Here is a 24,765-nt window from a genome sequence, read left to right on the forward strand (position 1 = left end):
CAGTCAACCTGTCCATCTCTGAAGCCTCTTTGCATCCTCCTCACAGATTACTTTCCCACCTAACTTTGTATCAGCAGCAAACTTGGATATGTTACACTCAGTACCTTCATCTAAGTCATTGATATAGATAGTAAATAGCTGAGGCCCAAGCACTGATCCTTGCAGCACCCCGCTAGTTACCGAAAAAGTCCCGTTTATTCCTACTCTCTGTTTTCTGTCCATTAACCAATCCTCAATCCATGCTAATATATTACCCCCAATCCCATGAGTCCTAATTTTGTGTAATAATCTCTTGTGTGGCACCTTATCGAACACTTTTAGAAAATACAAATACACTACATCCACTGATTCCCCCTTATCCATCCTACTAGTTACCTCTTCAAAAAAACTCTTAACAAATTTGTCAAACACGATTTCCCTTTCATAAAACCGTGTTGACTCTGCCTTCTCATATTACGATTTTCTAAGTGCCCTGTTACCACGTCCCTAGATTCTAGCAATTTGCCTACTACTGATGTCAGGCTAACTGGCCTATAGTTTCCCGTTTTTTCTCTTCCTCTTTTCTTAAATAGCGGGGTTATATTTGCTACCTTCCAATCCTTGGGGACTGTTCTAGATTCTAGGGAATTCTGGAAGATTAATACCAGTGCATCCACTATCTCTGCAGCTACCTCTTTTAAAACCCTAGGATGCAGGTCATCAGGTCCAGGGGATTTGTCACCACTTAGTCCCATTAATTCCTCCAGTACTATGTCGTGACTTATACTGATTTCTTTAAGTTCCTCATTCTCTCTAGACCCTTGGTTCCCCATAATGTTTTTTTGTGTCTTTCTGACAACATTATAAGCCTCTTCTTTTGCTCTAATACTATCTTTAACTTCTCGTTAGCCACAGTTGGACCACTTTTCCTGTGGGGATTTTGTGTCTTAATGGAATGTGTATTTGTTGTAAATTATGTATTAATTCTTTAAATGCTAGCCATTGCTTGTCTACCATCATATCTTTTAATGTAGTTTCCCAATCTACCTTGGCCAACTCGCCCCTCATGCCTACGTAGTTTGCTTTGTTTAGATTTAAGACCCTAGTTTCGGACTTAAGTAAATCACTTTCAAACTCAATATAAAATTCTATCATATTATGATTACTCTTCCCTGTTGTGTCTGTGCATTGAAAATGCTGGAGGTTGTTAATTAGATAGATTATAATTGCATTAAACAGCACGGTTTTATTTTAGAAAGAGTTAGCAATTCTAGCAGAGTTACAGCTCCTAACAGTGGAATCAAGCAGCTAAATTGAAGAACAAGTTCTATGTACAAACCAGATGCAATATCTGCACTTAAGACAGGTTCAGCAATAACTTCCTGGTATCCAAATAAATGTAAACAAAGGTCAGAAGTGTTATGTAATATTAGGCCTATGTTAAATCTTTATAAAACACTGGTGAGGCCCCAGCTGGAGTATTGCGTCCAATTCTAGGCACCATACTTTAGGAAGGATGTCAAGGCTTTAGAGAGGGTGCAGCGGAGATTTACTAGAATGGTACCAGGGATGAAAAACTTCAGTTACATGCAGAGACTAGAGAAACTAGGGCTGTTCGCCTTAGAGCAGAGACGGTTAAGGGGAGATTTGATAGCAGTGTTCAAAATCATGAAAGGGCTTTGATAGAGTAAATAAGAAGAAACTGTTTTTAGTGGCAGAAGGGTCAGTAACCAGAGGACACAGATTTAAGGTAATTGGCAAAAGAACCAGAGGCGACTTGAGGGAAAAAAAATTTACGCAGTGAGTTATGATTCACTGCCTGAAAGGGAGGTGGAAGTAGATTCAATAATTTTCAAGAGGGACCTGGATAAATACTTGAAGTGGAAACATTTGCAGGGCTATGGGGGAAAAGCAGGGGAGTGGCACAGGCACGATGGGCCGAACAGCCTCCCTCTGTGCTGTATCATTCTATGACAGATGACTAAAAGCTTGGTCAAAGAGGAAGGTTTTAAGGAGGGTCGTTTCCTATAAGACCCTCCTTAAAATCTACCACTATGACCAAGCTTTTAGTCACCCATCCCAATATCATCTCCTTTGGCTCAGTGTCAATTTTTATCTGATTACACTCCTGTAAAGCACCGTTGGCCTTTTTCCTACTTTAGGGCGCTACATAAAATGCAAGTTGTTGTTTTTGAAGTGAGTCAGTGGTGGCGTAACCACCACAGAATCAAGAGATGGAGTTCAACAGATGAAATGAGGACCAACAGAATCAACTGCGCTCAGGTGACAGTCAAAAAGGAGGCCTTTACAAATGAGCCACAGGAACCATCAAACTTGAACACGGGCAGCAAATAACGCCAGAATATTATGGGAAACATCAGCAACCATTTCTGGTTCTGAAGTCAGCTTGAAGCATCACATGACATTTTAGGGATACCATGGTAATACTGTGCCCTTCAAACCCAAACTACAAAAGACCATATTTATACAGCAGTCTCAAACCTGCAGTTCGGCAGCCAGCTGCTGGGGTTTCACGTGCTATGTTGTGGTGCAATCCATAGTGAGATTACTAGTGGGAATCCCTGTCTACACAGCAACTTCAGTGTCAAAGCAGTTGGTGTGCAAAGACACACTGACAAGCAACAACAGGATAGAACTGAAGAGACCAGGGCATAGTGACTGAGAGACTAAGTGGAGGAATGGGGCACAAGCAGTGATCCACAAGCAGAGGGGCAGGGAGTGTAGGCTGGGACATAGGCTGGAGACATAGCCACTGAGACAGGGTTAAACAAGATAATATAGCAGATACTCAAAAATTGTCAGCTAGTCCACGCTAGTCTACTGAAACTCAATCACCTCAAACCATGGTTTTCTTCAATAATTTGATAATTTAAATTTATTATTCCATCTTGTCTTCTGAATTTTCCAAGGGAATGTATGCCCATAACCCACATAATAACTCATTCTTTTGGTGCTTGACTATCTTTCGCCCCTAAATCTTTTTGGCTGGTCATGTGCTCCTGTAACAATTTATCCTGGTAGCTGTTATGCTAAAATATGGTTACTTGAAAAAGAGGTAAACCGGGGGTGTACCGGATTCAATATTTTGAGACATTACTGGAACACCAGCTGCAAGGGTACAGAGACTCGCAGTCAGTAACCCGTCAACATTATAACCGCAAGTCTATTCTGCAGAAATGCTAAAAGCAGCAAGATTTCTGGTTGAAAAAAAGTGTCACATCATTCACAGTCCCAGGTCCACAGTAACCCTCCAGGGCCAGCGTTTTATTATGCAGTCGATTTCACGCAACTTCAACACATTCTGATGCCGGGCAGAAAAACTACTCTTGAGGCGGCCGGTCAACTACATTGGTAACACATCCAAATACATGTGAATAAAAAGTCATGACATTTACCTGCAAAGTCTGATCCTTGTTCCGTCGTTTGATCAGGAAATTTCTGTAGATAAGCGCTTTGGTTTGCTGCCAAATTGCTGCATCTTTTCTCTGCATCCCACCCATTATTTTAATTATTCAAAAAACAAACACCTTTCCTAAACCGTTTGATATTTTATTCTTCGACCCCACTACTGTAAACACCACAGGGACACATTTCACTACATTTTTAATTTTGGAAAAAAGTAACCGAAGTGGGCAGCACTGCTATTCTACCGAGGTTGTTAAAAAAAATAAAGATTCTTTAAAAAAAAAATTAAATCAACAGTTTTAACACAAAACCCTCACTCACATCCACATCAATTTGTGAATTGCTCTTTTTAAAGGTCGTTTTCCTGCATTTGAAAAAAGCAGCAGCTTAAACCCAAGGAGAGCAGAGGCGACTTAGATTCTGGAGCAAACTGACAGTCTGAAGCTGATGCTCCTCAAAATATATATATATATAAATCCAATAACTAAACTAATAAAATAAAAATTGTAAAAAAAAAATTGAGCTTGGGTACAACAAGCCTTAGAGGAGGGGAAAATTCAGAAACGACTTTCGTGAGGGAAATATTAAAAAAAAACACAACACCCACACTGGCGGAGGATGAGGGTTAATTTGAGGGGGAAGAAGCCGGCAGTGTAACTCGGACACCCAAGTGTTTAATAATAAACAGTGAGGCGCTCGCCCGCCCTCGGGATCTTCAGCCAACCCGTCGGCTCGGCCTTCGAGAAAGCGCCAGTCAATCAATCAATCCGCCGCCTCGGGCTGGCAAGTGCTTAAAACACAACAGAAAGACTCAAAAAACACACACACAACGGGGTGACAGGTACTCGGTCTCTAGCTCTGCCTCGTTTCTCCCCCCCCCCGACCAGATCTCACTCCTCCTCCTGCCGCCCCCCCCCGACAGCCATAACCGCGCCAAGGCAGCGCCGCCTCGCACAAGAGGAGCCGCCACCGCCACCACCTCCTAGCAATGAAGGAGCGTCCCCTAGCGGTACCTCAATCCGCCTGTCTCACTCTCATTCCAGCCCCGTCTAAAACACCATCCAGAATAAACCATTTTCATTTCATTTCATTTTTTTTAAAGCAAAACCTCAACACGCCTTACTGAAAATTATGTCAAAGGAGGCGTGTTTTTGCATCGTCTAGCTGCAGAGGGCCATGAGAACTATAAATGCCACTGGTTATTCTCACGCAAAAATAAAATGCTAGTGTCATCTGAAATTGCAGGAACAAGTAAAGTGGCTTAAGAACGTGACATTTGTGAATAATTTTTATTAATCAGACGTCAATTGCAGTGAAATATTGTACACTTCAATTCTCATTAAAATACGAATTTCGCGCTCTATGTTCCATGACATTCTAAACTTCGAGCCAAAAAAGTACTGAATTAGCTGCGATCTTTGGCCTCCTCCTCTCCAGATGTAATGTTGAAAGTTGGATTTCTCCACAACATGGGAAAATAGTTCAGTACACTGAACAATTAGACTTTCAAAATTAACAATACTTTATTCATTTTGAATCATTTTCAAAAAGTACAAATAAAATGGTGTAACTTCTACACTGTATCAGATACAGAAAATAAATACACTAAAGTAAAAAAAGACAACACTTAAATTAAATATATACTTAGTTAATCATTGGAAAGTGTTTTTCCTGTGTATTCACAGTGGGTAGGGGTGAAACATACATTTTCTCACAGATCATAGATCTGGTGCTGGTCTATTATTCTGTAACTGGCTGGTCAGAGATGGTTTAACCAGTAGGGGTTTATTACCACAGATATTGTAAAGTGATTCATCTACTCATTTCTGAGCAAATAACGATGTGTATACAGAACTGTGGACTGCAGATACAAGGACCTTTATTTAGAATGTGTATCCTGTCAGGGAACTGACACAAAATGTAGATGGTGTACAATACAGGCATGAGATCAGGAGATCAACAAGGCTATCAGTTTTCTCCTTAGTAAGATGCTTTCAGTAAGTGATCTGACAAAAATACAAATCAAAATGATTGGAACATTAACATTGATGGCATTCAAACCTAAAACATAAGGATGAAAAATGTAAAATTGTCATTAGTTTTAACGCTATGCTGGGGAGGAGAGACACTGGTAAAGTCGTATATTCCTAAATGTGTTATTGTCTCTTTGCCTTTAACCTAGAAATCATTATAAAGGACCAATCCAGGAACTGGTTAGAAAATAACCCCATAAAATATGAAATGGAACCAAACGACTGCATTCCTGAAGATTATATACCACATCTGCTCCTTGAATAATTACTATTACTGTACTTCCATACATCAGGAATAGACCAATTTACTAAGTTAGCTGTCATTTGTAACATTATTTTTAAGATGAATTCTCAGCGTTGCGTGTTAACCTGGCACACCAACTAGGAAAAAGATGAGGTGAATGGTATTTTAGTGGGAAAGACTCTCAATGACTTCTAAAGTGCTTCAGTCAAATTTATGCCATTTGCTCATCCAACCGCACAACTTTACTGAATTCAGAAAACTGCTTCCTATTCAGACATCTCATTTTACAACTCAAGGACTGAACAGCCGAGCAATTGTCAGCCATTCCTGCAAAAATAGGTTGAAGAGCGCGTTTCTAACAGTTCTCTCAATAATTAATCTTTCTTAACTAACATCACTATATTAATCATAGAATGTTACAGCACATAAATGAGCATTTGGTCCATCAAGTAAGTGAATTTTCTCCTCATGAACCATATAGTCCTAGCCCATTATTCTGCTCACACCCCACATCCTTTAATACTCCTCTTTTGCAAGCAACTATCTAACTCAAATGTAGTCTTAAGCTAAGTCTGGTTAGTGAAGACTTCTGACTTGTGCCCATTGTGAAACAAAGCTCTCAATGTTTATAGAATATGTAATCCTGTATTTTAATTCTTTTCTTAATTGTATTATTTAGATAAAAGTTAAACTTTTTATTACTCAAATCAAGAAAGCTATTTACATGGTGGCGAGAGGAAACAAAGGGTTATTTAAACCCAGAAATAAATAATTCAAATACCTCAGGACTTCAAACTTGAACAGGGCTCCTATTACTACAGAAAAAAGAGAAAGCTCCAAATTAATTGGATCTACAAGTCAGATATTATGTTGTGAAATTAAAGATTTTAATAAAATTGTAAATGGTAGAAATCAAAACTAGAAAATGCTGGAAATATATAGATCTGTTAATAGAGGTTTCCTATTTACAGGCTATAAACCCATTTACTGCTTCTTTGTAATAGGAATTAGTATGTTTGTGTTTGACTTTCTGACCCCCTCTCTCCCTTTTTGTTGTGGTCAGTCCCGTAAGCAAGCTAACTTATCTTAGAATTTCCAGTTCGGATGAAGTGTCTGACGTAATAAAACTCACTACACACTTGGTTTGAGCATAAAGCAAGGCTTTAATCAACTTGTTTCGGAACATGGAAGTCTAGTTGTATCCACTAGCTCCTTGTCTTTACAAAATGTCCCTGGAAAGCTGGGGCCAACGCCCGAGTATTTATACTCCTTGGACGGCGCCACCAGCTGGCCGTCCAGTGTTATTTCATAGGTAGTTTCTCGATGATGAGATTTATGACAGTGTCTACACCTGAAACGTTAACTCATCATTTGTCTTTACAGCTGTGGACAGGTCTACTGTGTATTTCCAGTATATTCAGATATATCTGTGTCTAACTCAGGGGAATTACACTGTATCTGATACCCTTGATCCAACAGTGATTCCACAGGAAACTCATCCACCATAAAAGTACAAATACTTCTACATCAGAAAATATGAATTTCATTGTACAAAATTTTCAAAAGATAACCTTAGAAAAAAGGACTCCATCCATAACATAAATAACAAAATTCACTGACATAATTGTACCACATCAAATAATTTTTAAGCACTTTATATTAATTATTAAGGACAAACCTCTAAGGCAAATATATAGAACAGTTAAAAGAGTAATAAACAGAAGTAGTTCTTTACCATGCACACTGCAAGAAGTGAAATGTCCACAGGCACTCAGTCCATCCCAAGACAGCTTAATGTATCCTCTATATAGCCAATTGTGTTAGCTCATGATGGGGATCAGATATTGTGAAATATGTAAACTTTACCAATTGTAGACAATAAATGTATTAAATTGTTCCAATATTTATGTGAACGAGGATTAATTGTCAGAAAATCACTCTGGCTAGTGTACTGTTAACTCAACCATGATGGATTGATTGGATACTTCCTTCAGAGTGCTGGTAATTTGTCATCAGGAATCAATAAAAAGGAATATTAAAGCTAGTAGACGTTACCCACGTCATATCAGAAAAAATTAAACTAACACAGATATGAATGATTAACAAGTATAAATAATGTAATAATCATATTGATTAAACACAGAGATCTGTAAATGAACTTGAAGCATGCACCCATTCAATAAGCTAAGTGTTCCAGGGTGATGTATTCCATCCCATAATGTAAATATGTCACATTACAAATGCAACCCCTTTTACTCGCCCAGAAGTTTTTCTGGGGGAGTGTTCACTGCTCTCTTGCACCCATTTTGTTCTCAATGAGAATAAAAGTTGAGTTATAGTGGAAAAAATCTTTATTTTTCAAATTGGAAAAAGCATTAAAATCGTGGCAAGTATCTTGAGAAGCTAAAAAGAGGAACAAGCTAGGTTAGAAACAGTTTGTGCTGGAGTCTGGGGACTCAGACAGAGTGAGTAACTCAGCTCTGAAGCCTGCCTTCTGATGGTGGTCCAAAGCTGTCATAGAGCAGCGTTGTCCAATACGTCAGCCACATGTGGCGAATTGAGAATCCAGGTGTGGCGAACTGCATTTCTGATTGGTAAATAAAAAATGATGGGCACCGTCATGGGCATGTGATCGCAATACTTATACATGACGCATGCATGTGCACTTTAGCCTTTTTGTCCGTTAGTTGGTAAAAAAGCAAGACAAAAAGCAGAGTGTCCGAATGTTTTTTAGATCGTTGTGAGTGCTTTACTTCCTTGGTTACTAAATGGGGATGGATGCTTGTTAAGTAAATATACACCCGTGAAGTAATTGTACCTGTATTGTGTGAGTGCATGTACGGCGTTTTCTACAAAAATTAGTGCATGTGACTAAAACGGTGTCGCCGTAGACACACCAGCGGCTAGTCAGCAAAGTCTATTGGACAACACTGCCTTAGAGACCGTTTTGGTAATAATCAGAATATTCACTACTATACAACATCCAAATCTGCAATTTTAGTACATACAGGAGCACAGTGGCTTTGGCTCCAGGAGCGTTTTTCACATAGAATTGTTTCGTGTTAACTTTACAACCATTCGGAGTAATTCAGTTTTGACTATTTGAAACTACAGCCTCAGGAGGACTAGAGTAATCCACGGAAATACTTTCGAATGGAACTAAGAATGGAGCTTGGTTGTATGAGCTAGTGTAGCAATGTCTCAAAAAAGTGTGATTGTTTCATAAGATATTTTGACTTGTTAAATGGAGATTATTATTTTTTATTAAAACATAAAAAGGGTGCATTATAAAAACAATAATTTTTCTTACAGATTGACTTGGATGCAGAGAGAGTATTCATTCCCCTGGTATTTTGGTGTCATTTGGTTCCATTGCTCAGTGGGAAACAAAGAAAAAAATGAAAATGCGGCTATCCAGGTAGCTCAAATGGATCAACAACATGGTCCCAACCTAAAGGTTATGATGGTGGGGGCCTTTGCTCACACTTTCTTGCCTCATTGGGTAGGTCAGATGTCCGCCAGGCCACTGATTGGACAGAATGCAGATATACAAAAATGACAGTCCAATTCACTCCACTTGGCTGCTCTTCGCATCAGCCTATCACTGAGCAATAGTCACAAGGTCTTGCCTAATTCTGTGACCCAGACTGTCCCACCTCCCAGGAAATTGATGCCGTTTGATAATAGTCTGCAAGGGGTAAATAATGTTAAGAGCAGTGAGAACGGATCATGTATTTTTTAAAAACAGGACTTCAATTTCCAGCCCTCTCCAGCTGGGCTATATCCTTTTAGTGTTTAAAACACAACCTTTGTCCTGAACAGCTTATTTATTGACAGCAAATATTAGGGAAACCCATTAAGGAGAGGAACAACGTTTATTTACATTTTTAAAAAATGGTGATAACTTTATTTTTCCTCTAACAAATGGGAGAATATTTGAATATAAAATACCCCCTTAGACTTACATTCCCCTTTCATTAAAAGAGACAAAATAAACTTTGGTGTTAAGTTGACAAATTGCTAACAATTGTAGTGAAATGAGAACTTTTCCCGTACAGTGTGTCACTTATTTGCAGTGCCCATCAAACTTCCCTTGATTACTGGTATTGCCTTGTAAAATATCCAGTGTGGATAAGCTCCAAAGTTGTTACCAGATCTTAGTTGTCTCAAGTTTGAGGTTCATTCAGATTTGGATTCTTCAATGTGCTGGTAAATGTTAGGAAGACCTATATGGCTTAAAATCACATGATTTACTTGAGAAAGGCAAAGGAGCTCTCCCACTGCTGGCAGATGCACTGATTTAAAATCAAAATGGTAAAATGAATAGAAATCTGTGTGCATGGTACAATTAGGGCTTTCAATTCAAATGCAATGAGCCTAGATTTGTTGGATCTCAAAATTGGAAAACTATAGATATTAATTTTCAGGTCAATATGCATATATTAAAGTTTATTTTATGAATGTAAGATTTTACATTTTTTAATATTACAGTTTCAATGTGGAATGATTTTTGCTGTTCACATTTTTAATGCTCGTTTCTATTTAGCTTTTGAGTTACTTTGGTTCCACTGCTTAGTGAAAAACAAAGAAAACCACAACAAGTGCAGGTATCCAGGTAGCTCAAGTAGATTAACAACATAGTCCCAACCTAAAGGTGATCAGTTTGAGCTTTTTACTCCTACTTATCTTAGTTGGGTAGTTCAATTGCCGCCTCCCCCCGCCCTCCCTAAAAGCTGTTGATCAGGCAGAAAACAGATCTATAAAAATGACATAGTCCAACTCACTCCACTTGACGGTACTTCCCCATCAGCCTATCACTGTGGAATATTGCCAATAACTTGCATAAAGACTATCCGACCCGCCCAGCCAATTAATGCTTCATGATAATAGCCTAAAAGGGGAGAATAATGGTTGGGCAAAAAAAATTAAAATAAATACCATTTAAAAGATATGTCATCTTTCACAAGATGATGGTTTGAAATAGATTGCTATACTTTGCCAAAAAAGGTGCCTATAAGATAAATACTCATCTATCGACAATCAACACTTACTGTAACTAATGTACAAGTGACAGGTACCTGCCACTGAGCAGAACAACTCATTTGTTTATGGTCCAAAACACAATTGATATTCTTGAATCTATTTGCTGTCTGATCCGAGTGCTAGTCCTCTACCAAAATGGAACAAGAACAAGAAAAGTCATCAACTGTGCACTTGTTTAAAAAAAGAACATTCATAAATTCAGAGTCTGGTTAAAAAAAAATGAAACATTTGGTTCACTTCTGTACATTAAGCTTTATAATGTCAATGCATTTCTTGACTACACTTTAAACAATGATTTTATCAAAGAATAAAGAATATTTTTGTATTTCGATTCCTTAGATTGAGGGTGCAATCTAAAATTGTGGACAATGTTGCATTAATGCTCATATTTGAATCCATTAATTGTAACAATTGGCAGCAGGATTTTTTTCACTAGGTAAATCTAGGTAAAGGATAAACGTTGCAAATCTTGGGATTCCTTCACTTATTTTGAATAAAAACAAAACACCGAACAATCCCTTTTCTTGATATATATCTATAACAAAAGCAAGTCTATCCACTGATTAAGATAATTAAAAGGTACTTTAACAGAAAATAGATGATCCCATATATTTGCAACACCACCTATGATTTTGCATTGTTTTCTGTTCTATTTTATATATAGTCTATCTTATCCAACCACTGAAGACATAATTTATTTCCTTTCCCCCCCCCAAATGAAACCAAAAGTGTCCTGTGGGTTTTCAACACAGGCTACATAAAAAGTCCCATCCGTCACTGAATTAGTGCTTCCTGGCTCTGACATCATTCTTTCCATTTGTCACTGTGTAGTTGAAGTGTGGCTGAGGGTTACGGTTCAGAGGCTTCTTGAAGTTTCCAGGCTGATTGAGCATAGAAGTTGAGCTAGCCATGTCTGATGCTGTAGTTGTTGGACCTGTGTTAAAAAAAATGGTTTGTAGGTATTTACTTCACCTATTGATAATCATCTTAAAAATATTATTACAAAAGCAAAATACTGCGGATACTGGAAATCTGAAATAAAAACAGAAAATGCTGGAAATACTCAGCAGGTCAGGCAACATCTGTGGAGAGAGAAACAGAGTTAACGTTTCAGGTCAATGATGTGAAACGTTAACTCTGTTTCTCTCCACAGATGCTGCCTGACCTGCTGAGTATTTCCAACATTTTCTGTTTTTATTAAAAAATATTATTGTTGTCCCCTTCCTCTCTCCAACACATGCCCTCCCACCCTCAAGAAGAGGACACATTCCAAGCTACAAGCACACTTTTTAACTGTCAGCATGCTCGGTTGATAGCACTCTTGTTTATGAGTCAGAAGTTTGTGGGTTCAAACCCCGCCTCAGGACTTGAGAACATAATCCAGGCTGGCAGTTTAGTGCAATATTGAGGGAGTGTTGTATTTTTAGAGGTAGTGGGCAGGATTTTCATTGGGCCGTGGAGGCGGGATTGGAGGCGTGTGGGGGGGTTAAAATCCTGAAATCGGGGGGCACGAACCCACCCCACACTTAACCCGCCTCCATGCCAGTTTCAAAGGAGGCGGGTACCTGACCCACACTGGGACCCGCCTCCCCGAGGCGGGAAGGGGATTAGTGCCAATTAACTGCCTGTTAACAGGTAGTTAACAGGCAGTTTTTAGCCTAATCCCTATTTTTAATGTTGAAGTGTGGGATTCCCGATGGCTCCAAACCACGCCAAGTTAGAGGAGGCGGACCGTCGGGATGAAGGGCTTGGAGGGGTCGAGATGTCCGGTGTTCAGGTGAGTGATGGGTGCATGAGTGCAAAGGTAAGTGTGTTTGGTGTGTGTAAAGTGTTTAAATAAGTTTTACATACCTTTACAGCCTTCCTTCAGGTCTCGGGAGTCCCTCATCTCACTGGCACAGAAAGCAGAACGGCTGTGAGCTGTCAAAAATTGCAGCATTCAGCTTTCTGTTCCGGGGAGATCTCTAAATCATCCTGAGAGGAAGGAATTAACTTAGCGTACAGATTGTCAGTGTTTGACAGCTTCAAACAGCTGTGAAATGCTGATATTTCATCTGTCAAAAGGTCTTGACAGCTGAATTATCAATCTGTGACGTCACCTGTTGCCGGGTGGCCCTTAATTGGCCTGCTGAGCCCGCTGGGCGGGCTCAACAAGGTCAATCAAGTCAAAATCACGTGGGTTGGCTAGAACTCGATGGAGGCGGGACTACAACCCCGAAAGTTGTATTCCCACCTCCTACCCGCCTCCTCAATGAAAATCCAGCCCAGTGTCTTTTGGATGAGAAGTTAACTCAAGGCCCTTTCTGCCTGTTCAGATCACACTCCAATATTTGAAGAAAAGCAGGAAGTTCTACTGGTGTCCTGATCAACATCTATCCCTCAAGCAATACCACCAAAACAGATTAACTGCTCACTCACCTAATTGCAGTTTGTGGGACCTTTGCTGTGTGCGCTTGCTCACATAACAGTGACTGCACTTTAAAAAGTAATTCATTGGCTGTGAAGTGCTTTGGGACATCCTGAGAATGTGAAAGGCTCTTTATAAATGCAAATCTTTCTTTCTTACTGGCAGTGCAACTCTGTGTGAATGACCATCAGCCAATATGGTTGCAAGTAGAGAAAGATACACATCAGTTTTTCCTACCCCAAGGCAGAACGCAATACTTTTATTTATTTTCATGTGTCTTGCTGACAACTGAAAATAACTTACTCAAACTCTATCATTTTTTGTTGAGCAGCAGGCATCCTTGAGGCTTGAATCTATAATGATTAAGTTGGGATGGCAGTGCTCTACTATCTGTACTGAAAGTGTTTCGAGTGTAGTTATCTCTCACCGGTGCCAAATGTTGCAAAAGAAAAATAAATAGTTTTATCATACAAGTGTACTGTATTGTGGTAATTGCATAAGAATTTTGAGTAGGTAAATGTCTTTAGGGCCTACAAGCTTATCCCTTTAGAGATCAACCTCACCTATCTCCCCTTTTTGTCATATGCGTCCCTTCCTCCGCTCTCAGAATCCATGTATTTTTTCTCTGGAACCCATTTATATTGTTTATATACTTCAACACCCTTATTTCACTCCATTACCCCTTGGATGAGAAAGTTCCATTTAATTTCCCTTCTTGATCCCAAATTCTAAAAATTTTAATTTGTATTCCTTGATATTTGAACCCTTCGCATAATGAACAATGTTCTCAAATCTGTTTTGTCAGTTACTTTTATAATCTAAAACCTTCAATTAAATCACCTTGCAATTTCTTCTCTTCCAACAAAAACAAGCACAACTTCCTTAATGTTTCTTCATAACTTAAATTCTTAATATTTGGAATCATCTTTACCTTCCGAGATCTTTTTCAACTTCACCCTCAGCTATTAAAACACCATTCATGATGCACTTATGATAAGTTATACCTCCCATTGTTCTGCCCACATACATATTTGATCTAACTAGTTCTGTAGCTGCTCCTCAGATTTAACTGTCCCTCAGGGGAGCACGGTGGCACAGTGGTTAGCACTGTTGCCTCACAGCGCCAGGGACCCGGGTTCAAATCCGGCCTCGGGTGACTGTCTGTGTGGAGTTTGCACATTCTCCCCGTGTTTGCGTGGGTTTTCTCCGGGTGCTCCGGTTTCCTCCCACAGTCCAAAGATGTGCGGGTTAGGTTGATTGGCTATGATAAATTGACCCTTAGTGTTAGGGGGATTAAATACGTGGGGTTACGGGGATAGGGTGGGATATGTGTTGGTGTAGGGCTTACGGGGATCGGGTGGGATATGTGTCGGTGCAGGCTCGATGGGCTGAAATGGCCTCTATCTGCACTGTGGGGTTTCTGTGATTCTGTGAACCTGCCGTTTAGTATTGTCTGCAAATTTGACTCGTTTGCACTGAGCTTCTGAATGAAGTCATTAATATAAATTGGAGCTAATAGGGGTTTCAATCCTGAGGCACCCCACTAGGACTTCCGCTCTCCTTACTAGGACTGCTGTTACTCCTCTAACAACTACCCGCTGTTTTCCATTCTGTAGCTAGTTTCTTATCCATTATCATAAGATAGCTGACAAAACATCTCGATAGTTGATAACCACATTCAAATTCTGTGGTAGAACCTCTTACTACTAAGTGATTTCCAAACATCTGCTTTCTGTATGCAAGAGTTACAGTATTGTACATTTACCATATGACTTGGGCTCATTTGTGAGTTGTACTCAGTTAACAAAATGGTAATTTTTTTTTTTTTTTTTAAAGAGGTGCATTTCTGCAGGTACCTATGTCACATAAAGGCATTGTATTTCTATTGGCCAGTTAGTTTAGTAATCCCATAAAGCTTTGTATTCTCACCTCTGACCTTCTTCTGTACAGCCAGTCCTCTCCCATTGGCATTTCTCTGGTAGATGGTGCTGGGTGGTGTACTGACTACCTCCAACATCTGAAGGTCACTCTCACCTACACGAAGCAGTACAGACAGACAACTTATTTTGTTCAGTTGTACGCACAAAGTATATGTGCGTTAAATATGAAGTAACAGTTAACAAAAAATATCACCACACTGTGATAGCTGCTGAAAGAACTACTAAAATATATTCTTTGGTTTAAGTCAAATTTCTTTTCTTAATTTCTGTAAAACAACGTATTGCAGGAGATAGTATTTTATAAGGAAGTGTTGCGTTCATAACATAAAGTGATAAAAATATGGTGTTTGGGAAGGCCATTGGTTTTGTGTCTATATAACTAGTGATGGGGCAGTATATAGTAAGTGGTGAAAGGATAAGGAGAGGTAATGTATTTCTGCAGGTTTGGGGTACTGAGTAATTGTGGCAAACTGTGTGGGTTGGTAAGAATTTCGTTGGTGAGAAGGGAGTAGTTACTATTTAGGGCAAGGATAGAAGGGACGGGTGTGTTGAATAGTTGAGAGGAGTAGTCAATGAGTAGTGAGGAAGATGTCATCTGAGGGGGATTGAAAAGTTTGCATAGGGGGTGGTGGATTTTGGGAAATGCCTCATACTTTGCAAAATGGAAGCTAAGTCACAATGGAAACAAGTTTGCCTATGCTGTTGCCTCAGTTATATACTGATGCTCGTGTAGGTCTCATTGTCTTTGGTTACCAGTTGAAATATTTTAGAAGTATGGTGAAGTAAACTGAGTGGAGGAGTGTGAGTGGGGAGCTGTTGTAGTGGGATTGCTCTATTGTGGCATTTACTTGGAGGATGGGATGGGACTGGAGAGTACAGGCAGACTGGATTGAGGTGAGCACAAGAATGGATCTGAAAAGATGCAGCATTTATCTGAGCTGCAAAGAACCATAGAATTTACATACCTTCAGATTTGCAGTTCTCAGGGTTAGGAAACAGGTTGAGAATCACAGCAATAGAGGATGTGTTTACTGCAGATATGGTTGTGTAACCTCACTGTGTAATTAATGTTTGGGCACAGGAGAAACTGGAATGTGATCAATCATCACAAAATCTCAGGGATTTTAACAGAGAGGATTAGGAAACCTAGATAGACATTTACTTACAGTCATTAAACTATAGGTATGCATATATTATAAATAACTTTTTTTTTAAATGCAATGGCACTTTCAAGATAGCTAATATTGTAGGAGTTCAGCATTGCACAAAGAGTCAGAGTGAATAACAATTAGGTGCTCTGAATTGATTTTGTCAAGGATATTTATGAATTGTGAACTTAAAATCAATGATGCTTTACAACTCTGTGATTCATCCCTAGCTGTCCATTATTTTTTGTTTGATAAGCAAAAAAGTACAAAAAAAAAAGCGAGAATCCAGCTGCCAGTAAAGGAGAATAAGAACACAGCAATAGGGATGCAACTTCATGAGTGTGAGCAATACAGAAGGGACAAGATGCAGGTTACAAGAATATGTTTCAAAACATAGAGAAATATGCAGCAACGATATAACAATGAATTGCAAAACTGAAAGTACGCATGTATAGAAAAATGTTTACATAGTTTCCTCAAATAATTCTTGATTTTGCTGTAAGTGTTTGCTGTTGGTGAGTCTAATGATATTCAAAGCCTTAAGTATTTGTAACTGTGGATACTTGTGTCAAATTACATAGAATTTACAGCTCAGAAACAGGCCATTCGGCCCAACTGGTCTATGCCTCCCACCTTACTTCATCTAACCCTATAACATGTACAATGACATAAAACTACAGTCTACTGATATTTCAGTCATTTTTTCACCATATTTTGAGTTCCCCAATAAATTGAATGAAGCAACTTTGAATTAATAGTGTACTGTATACAGTAAAACTGTATTTTTTACAACACTATGTATGAACTATCATATCAAGGCTGATTTTGTTACTATCCTAACAGTGAATATCCCACATACCTGCATAATGGCCGATTGGGAATTTTACTTTCCCGGGTGCATGTGCTGCTTTTCCATGTGTCCGTAACTGAGATTGGCCAATCACGTTAAATCTATTATCTGAGATACTCTCCAATGGTTGGAATCGGGATGAAATATTCTTAGGATGGGGTAACTGGGAAGATAATAAGAAAATAAGATGTTTTCAAATGGGGAAAACAATGAAAGAACTGCATCAAAGCAGGATATAAAATACATAAGAAGACTATAGTAGGGAACTATGATTCAGGCTATGAGATTTAGTCTGTTGGAAACCCAATGATTACATAAATTTACTGTCCTCTGTATGTCCAAAAATAACTGCTGTAATCTCAAGGATTTTTAAAAGTCAATTTACTGGTTTACAAACAACAAAGAACAAAAAAAATAGTGAATTCACTGACATCTCTGGATTCTATCGAGAGACTGAAAAACCCAGGTATCTTTGCACACAGAGCTTGCTAGAAATAACCTTGATCAAGAGATATTTTAAAAAACACCAATCTGTGCAAAATCCATACTTTTAATATTTGTGCACCAGTCACAAAGGTTAGTGGGCATTGCTGTTGTGGAAATGCATTTTACAGTACAGTTTAGCGTGTCTACATTCCGAGTGTTAAATGATGATTCTGAAATGTTGACAGCACAGAGTTTACAACAGAATTAAAACAAAATCCCAACCTCACAAAAAATTCAAACTTTCCGAAGTGGTCAACATAGGAACATACAAAACAGAGATTTTGGTGCAGATTGTTCCAGAACAATTTCTCCAATATTTTGGCAACATCCATTTAATAACAAGAGCAAGAGGATAACTAAAGAGACAGTAGGGCCTATTAGATACCAAAAAGGTAACTTGTGCGTGGAGGCAGAAGACTTGGGTTCTTAATGAATACTTTGCATCTGTCTTCACAAAAGAGAGGGACGATGCAGACATTGTAGTTAAGGAGGTGTGTGAAATATTAGATGAGATAAACATAGGGAAACAGGAAGTATTAAGGGGTTTAGCATCTTTGAAAGTAGATAAATCGCTGTTAAGAGAAGCAAGGGAGCAAATAGCGGAGGCTCTGATCATCATTTTCCAATTCTCTCTGGCTACAGGTGTGGTGCTGGAGGACTGCTAACGTTGTACCGTTGTTTAAAAAGAGAGAAAGGGACAGACTGAGCAATTACAGGCCAGTCAGCCTAACCTTGGTGGTGGGCAAATTATTGGAAAAAATTCTGAGTGATAGTATAAATCGTGAATATTGCCAGGACTGGAGAATTTTAGCTATGAGGAAAGATTGGAGGGGCTGGGGTTGTTTTCTTTGGAACAGAGGAGGCTGAGGGGAGACTTGATTGAGGTGTATAAAATGATGAGGGGCCTAGGTAGAGTGGATAGAAAGGATCTATTTCCCTTAGCAGAGAGGTCAATAACCAAGGGGAATAGATGTAAAGTAATTGGTAGAAGGATTAGAGGGGACTTGAGGAGAACGTTTTTAATCCAGAGGGTGGTGGAGGTCTGGAACTCACTGCCTGAAAGGGTGGTAGAGGCAGAAACCCTCACCGCATTTTAAAAGTACTTGGATATGCACTTGAAGTGCCGTAACCTACAAGGCTACGGACCAAGAGCTGGAAAGTGGGATTGGGCTGGATAGCTCTTTTTCGGCCGAATAGCTTCCTTCTGTGCTGTAAATTTCTATGATTCTAACAAGAATAAATAGTCCCAGTTAAAGGGCATATTTCTGTACCAGGTACTAATCTATTTAAATCAGTACTGATGACATTTCATTTCAGCCAGGATTTTTGAAGTAACAAACTTTCACTTAGAAAATCAGAATAAAGAATACTTTTTAATTCACCCTGTATAAACAAAATACCAACCCCTTGGCCGTTGACCTCAAAAGACCTTGACCTTCTTTTCTTCCGTTTGGCTTCTAATGTCTCCTCTCTTCTACTTGTCTTTTTGTTTTCCTTTTTGTAAGATTGAGACCACCCATTGGGGGATTCTTCCTGGTTATGCTCTACATGGTTCACCATCTCACCGGTACTGGTGGATAGATTGTCCTCACTAGCTGCATGCTTTATAATCTGACCCTGCTGGTGTCTGTACAGTGTCAATGATGGCCCAGGAATGCCTCTATAAAATGACTGTTCATTTTCACTCATTGAGTGCAGGGAAATACTTGTTTTCTCCTTCATGGGTTCCAGAATGTGTAGCCTGTTGTCACTTTCCAGCGCTTTTGAACGCCGCCTTGCTGCTTTGACTGCGATGTTCTTGGTGCCCGTCAACATCTGCTTACGTTCTATTAAAAATGGAACTCATTTAATTAAATCATCACAGCAGTCATGGCAGTGCTTGCAATTTACTTTTGGGATACAATGCATCTGTAATGCAAGGGGTGGCAACATTTGGAGACATAAATGGGCTGGACTTTCCTGCGGGACGGTTACAGCTGGGGGTGGTTCAGGGAGGGAATCTTTATACAGGGTGGGTTCCAGGCAGTAACTTGCTCTACGGAGGGAGCCAGCTTCTGCCATCTTGTATAATTAAACTGTGTTGCAGTAGGGACACTCACTGCAGCACCAGAAAGGAGTGGAGCCAAAATGAAAGGGGGCAGAAGCTTTCTGAATATTAAATAAATAATTGGGTCAAGTGGGAAGAGCCAACATTGAGGGAGCCACAATGGGGAGCATATAGGAGAGGGAGAGTTTGCCAGAAGTCAATCCTCTCCCTCATTCTCCGCCTTCGTCCATCTTACAGGAAACTCTCTTTTAACCGGCACCTAATTATCCAGAAACCTCTCTTAACTGGCAAAATTCAGGAGTAGGTTCAGGTAAGCTTTACTATATTAGTGGCCGTGCAACAGGGACTCCTGGATCTGTGGCCGTGTAACTGGGACTCCTGCACAAGTGCCGTGTAACCGGGGCTCCTGCACCTGTGGCCGTGTACGGGGCTCTCGTACCTTGGTAAGTATACCTCTCTGTAATCCGGACTTTTTGATCAACCGGCACCACGCCAGTCCTGTTGGTGTCGGATAAAAAAGAGTTTCCTGCACTAATATTGCCCCAGCAAGTACAGGTAGACTATCCTTTGTCCGCACTTCCGAAAACCGAAAACCTCTAAAAACCAAAAGTTTTTTCGTGGAGCGTAAGTCATGCGCATGACATGACCCGAGTGGCGCCTAACATGACAGGAGTGGTCCAGGAGCTCTGCCTTTCCCTGTGAGCAGGGCAGAGGGTCACAGAGTTCCCTCCTGGGTAGGAGATTGCAGGCCGAGCCGGGCAGTGTGAAGGAGGTACCGGGAGAGTGAACCCAACAATACAGCGGCCTGTCCGATAGCTGCAGCGGCCCGTCCGATAGTCTTTTCTTCCCCCACCCCCCGACCTGATTTGCGGGCCAGCTTAGTGTAGGAGTCAGCCGATATCCGGCTTTCCCACAACTGGCGGCGGCAGTCGAGCCCCAGACCCCCGCTAAGTCAAGGAATTCAGATACGGAGCAGGGGGAGCCGGAAACCTCGATCTAACAGCAGAAATCAGCAGCCGTTTTGTTACGTTTTTTTCTTCCCCTAGCATTTTTTTTCTTCCCCTAGCATTTTTTTAAACAGTCAGGCTGTGGAAAGAGTCTCTGTAGCTTAGCAACAGCTTCAGAGATGCTTCCAAGGCAGGGCCTGAGTGTTTACAAACTGTTGCTAAGCAACAGTGTTTGTTGTCAAAACCTTCTGAAATCCGAAAAATTCCAAAAACCGAAACACAGCTGGTCCCAAGGTTTTCGGATAAAGGATAGTCTACCTGTACCACCACCACTCTTCTGATCTGAACTGAGGTCAATGACACTGCAGCAGGAAGGCAGAGAAATCAGTCACTTTTCCAAGCCTCACAACCTGCCATTGTTTAACTGAGGTGGGGCAGTCGAGGGGCAGGAGGCTGAGATCCCTGCTGGTGGGGGAACGGAAAATGTCCAACAGCATTTTCAAGGGTGGGTATCTCACAGTAACCCTCCCTGCCAATTTTCCCTTCTCCACTGCTGATATCTGGTGGTTGAAGGGAGGAAAAGTCTCTACAATGTTTTTCATCTTTGAACTGGATTAGAGGCAGCATGGACTCCGAGGTTAGGAAAGAGCACCATCAATGTGGCTCAACACCAACCATGAAAGAACAGTCCAAAACACTTCAATACAACTTTTGTATGGCCACAAAATTCTACATCAAGTCTCCATACCTTTGAGGAATTCTGTTTGGGTGTGCCGATTGTCTGCAAAATTCTCACTGCTGTCGGGTGATGAGTTTAAATGGCTGCTGGCACTGCTCATCCCACTAAAGCTCACCAGACTCTCCTGCTGATGTGTCTGACGAAAGATGTGTTATGGAACAGTTAAAGCATTTTTAAGTAGCCTTTTGTTTGTGTCACTTTATTATATAGTAGGATCAATAATAAAAGTAGCAACTTAGAGAAGCTTGCTCAGCTAAGTGCTCACAAAGGGAGAAAGGCAGGGAATTGGGATAAAAAAGAGATAGAGCTGCCAAGGATAACAAAATAGTGGAGCACGCTCTATGGGCCAATTGGTCTACACCTGATACTATGTTCCTCTGTAATATACAGATATATTTTCCTGTCTGCTAATTTTAGCGAGAAAATAGACACGTGTATGAACTGGAGAATACCATGGTCACAATACTCTTATGACAACCACTTCATACTCATATCTACTTTAGCACTAAAATTAGTGGACAGGGTGAAATATAGCCCCAGATGAGTAAAAGGAATAGTCTTATATTTTTGGAGAACATACAGATGCCCATGTAACTTCTGGGAACACAAACTTGAAGCCCTCTTGGTTGCTTGTATAGTTTTCTGGCAATGTGGTTTTGAGATTGACATGTTTTGAGCATGCAGTATACCAGATTCTGATGTTCACTCATGCATCAGCTCACCTCTTGGTTTAGCATTCCATTCACATGGATTGGAGGAGGGGTCATTACTGTCGAACTCTTTCTCCGCTGAGCATGTGGGCTAGTTTTAAACACCCGGTTATTGTCACTGGTAAATCAAAAGAACAACTTTAAAATGAGTAAAGGACAATACGGAGGAGAATCTGTCATTATAGTGTTTGCCAGTCAAACAGATAATGCAGGTGACTCTCTAAAGAACAAGAATAAGTACAGATGCATTGGTTCTATCACGCTACCATGTAAAAAGAAAAGAAAATTGAATGGTAATTTAACTATAAAATCTACACAACCAGTACAAATTAATAGCACCTCCACCTGCGGACAGTATCCACTGTTAGGATGTGCTTTCTGTCATATTTCTAATATTCTATATGGTTTGGAATGCATAGCAGAGGAACTCTAATAGGGACAGCGTGAAAGATTGCACTCAGCAATAATGGTGTAGATAAATATAATGATAATGCACTAACTGCACTGTAACATCGAGGTGACCTCTGCACAAAACATACTGCACTGTGATTATGGCTAGGCAATCAATAATTTTGGCCAGCAAAACATGAATCTCTCTTTGCAGATCTTCCCACAACCTTTCATTCGACCTATTTCTGCTGACAGTGAGATCACACTTTTGCCCATGGGAAAGAATAAAGTTCCATTAAGAAAGCTGGTCTGAGCTTCAGGTATTAGCTTCCGGAGCTATTTCTTCACTCAAAGTTGAATTCTAGACGTTGTCTCCTAATTAGCTATTAACAAGGCCTACTTTACATTTGCCTGGTCTTTCCTTTTAAATCGCTAGGCCATTTAGATCTATTTTTGAATATTGGGGACAAAACTCAGAGCAGCACAAAAAAAGGAACATTACAGGCTTGATTCTCCACTTATTGAATATGATGGGATAGACAATGTAGCTCCTATATATATTCATTTGGGTTTTACTCTACAAATACTGAATACGCTCTCATTGCTCAGTTTAGAACCTGCCCTCTCTGTCTTTCCATTTACACCAGCCTCTCATTTTTACAATTTAAACTATTTTTACATTGTTTCTTTAAACTATTGTTTATTTGAACTTTTCTTTAGGCTTTTTAATTAATCTTTTTCTCCTTCACCTTTATTATTAATGCTCAGCTCAACTTGATACAAGGTATCAAATAATTAAAAAGAGTCTCTGCTTTCTGAGATACAAAATAGTGTAATGGAGTAAGTGGCACAGCAAATGGTGGCCAGTTAAGGAACCAAAAGAATGAATTCACCAACAGTGCAAATGACTGCCATTTTAGACAGCTTGCGTTGCGGGGGAGAAAGAAACTCTGGTTTGCCAAACTGGCAACAAACTCTTACATAAAATGTAATATTTAGAGTTAAAGCCATCCAGCTTATTTGACTCCTGTACTCTGCGAGTCCCTTTATGCTTGAAGTTACCTCTCTGGCTCTGGTACCAGCGGTGGTAGTGCATCTCTGTAATTCCTTCGCCATGGATATGGCTTTTCAGACCCAATTGTTCTCACACTCTCCTGATCAGAGTCTACATCCTGGACCAGCTCGCCCACCTTTAGTCTCTGGGCCACATTAGTAACTGAACCATCCTGGAGGGTCAAACCAACAACGTGAGAGGTAACCAAACTGAGCCCCTGCCCTATCCACAAACAACAGATTGGCCAAAGGAAGCAGGAAGGTGGTCTTTGAATATATTACTGATTTCTGCTCCACAATCTTATGTTAAGACACTTTACATACCTGTGACCATTGGTTTATTTTACACTTTATATAGAAATAACTGCTACATTATACACAAGATAAAATATTTCTTTCTTGTGGTGTTTCATTCTGATGTTACATTCTTTTTTAAAAAATAAAGAGTTTGCCTGTTAGTGTTAGTTTGCATATTCAATTAAGAATTGTAAAGTAAACCAGTTTGCTGATTTGCATAGGGCCTCGTTTCACTAAAGTGTACATCAGTCCGCCTTTAGGAAGATTGGAGAACTGCATGTGGAGGCACGTGCGAGATTGCAGTATCCAGTTCACATAACAAGAATTTTTCATTGTTATGGCCCTGGTGCACACTATCATATGTCTAAATATTGGTCAATAAAAGGTAAACACCTGATCATTAGGGACACAGGATCTGCTTACAAGAGAGACATCAAACCCAAGAGAATATCTAGGGCAGACCTGAATTTTGTAACACGCTTCGCTGACTGCTCCTTCATGTTGCAAACTGTACAAGTCATGTGGATAACAGAATAATATCTGACAAGACAGTGCTGATGACAAAGGAGCCGGTTTTCCTTTTTTCAGCATACAAGTACAGAAGCTATATCAATGTCATATCTCTGGTACAAATGGTTTGCGTCTGCTGTAGAAATGATCTCCAGCTCCTGCATGACACGCATGGAAGGAATAAATACCTAGGTTTATAATCATTTCACTTCCGAGGAATCTTTAACACTTGAATTATTTATAGTCCCACGTGATGAATGTCATCAGCTCTTTGCTTTGATGTTGGGTTGGGTGCTTTGCGAGAGTGGAGCATCTTCCCTCGCAGGACATCCTGATAGTCCAGCACATCTATAATGAAGCAACCTATTGAAAACAATGGAAATACAAGGGGCAGGAATCCAAGCGCTGCCCAAGCAGCAGTAGGGTTTCTGTGCAAGAGCACAGCGTGTGCATTTACCAGAAGAAAAATTAGTACTGGTAGCTTCCTCATCGGTGGCTAAAATGACCATCGGTCTT

The 24,765-nt window shown here is 40.0% G+C and overlaps 2 protein-coding genes across 2 annotated transcripts in view; both read right to left on the reverse strand.

The window, feature by feature from the left end:
* abca5 (ATP-binding cassette, sub-family A (ABC1), member 5) overlaps positions 1-4,294 on the reverse strand; it is an 89,088-nt gene extending 84,794 nt beyond the window's left edge. Inside the window, exon 1 of the mRNA XM_085963601.1 lies at positions 3,396-4,294. Coding sequence (XP_085819727.1) covers positions 3,396-3,500 — 105 coding nt within the window. The 5' untranslated portion in view covers positions 3,501-4,294. The remainder of the gene's footprint in view (positions 1-3,395) is intronic.
* Positions 4,295-4,696: 402 nt separating this feature from the next.
* Positions 4,697-24,765, reverse strand: part of kif19 (kinesin family member 19) — a 232,545-nt gene continuing 212,476 nt past the window's right edge. Inside the window, exons 15-21 of the mRNA XM_085963605.1 lie at positions 23,452-23,615; positions 22,012-22,117; positions 21,299-21,425; positions 18,961-19,382; positions 17,080-17,233; positions 15,062-15,166; positions 4,697-11,659 (exon numbers count right to left, since the gene is read on the reverse strand). Of these exons, the coding sequence (XP_085819731.1) occupies positions 11,508-11,659; positions 15,062-15,166; positions 17,080-17,233; positions 18,961-19,382; positions 21,299-21,425; positions 22,012-22,117; positions 23,452-23,615 (1,230 nt within the window). The 3' untranslated portion in view covers positions 4,697-11,507. The remainder of the gene's footprint in view (positions 11,660-15,061; positions 15,167-17,079; positions 17,234-18,960; positions 19,383-21,298; positions 21,426-22,011; positions 22,118-23,451; positions 23,616-24,765) is intronic.

The sequence above is a fragment of the Somniosus microcephalus genome, chromosome 21, assembly GCF_052327205.1.
Source record: "Somniosus microcephalus isolate GS21.2 chromosome 21, FLI_Smic_1.0, whole genome shotgun sequence".
Lineage (NCBI taxonomy): Eukaryota > Metazoa > Chordata > Chondrichthyes > Squaliformes > Somniosidae > Somniosus > Somniosus microcephalus.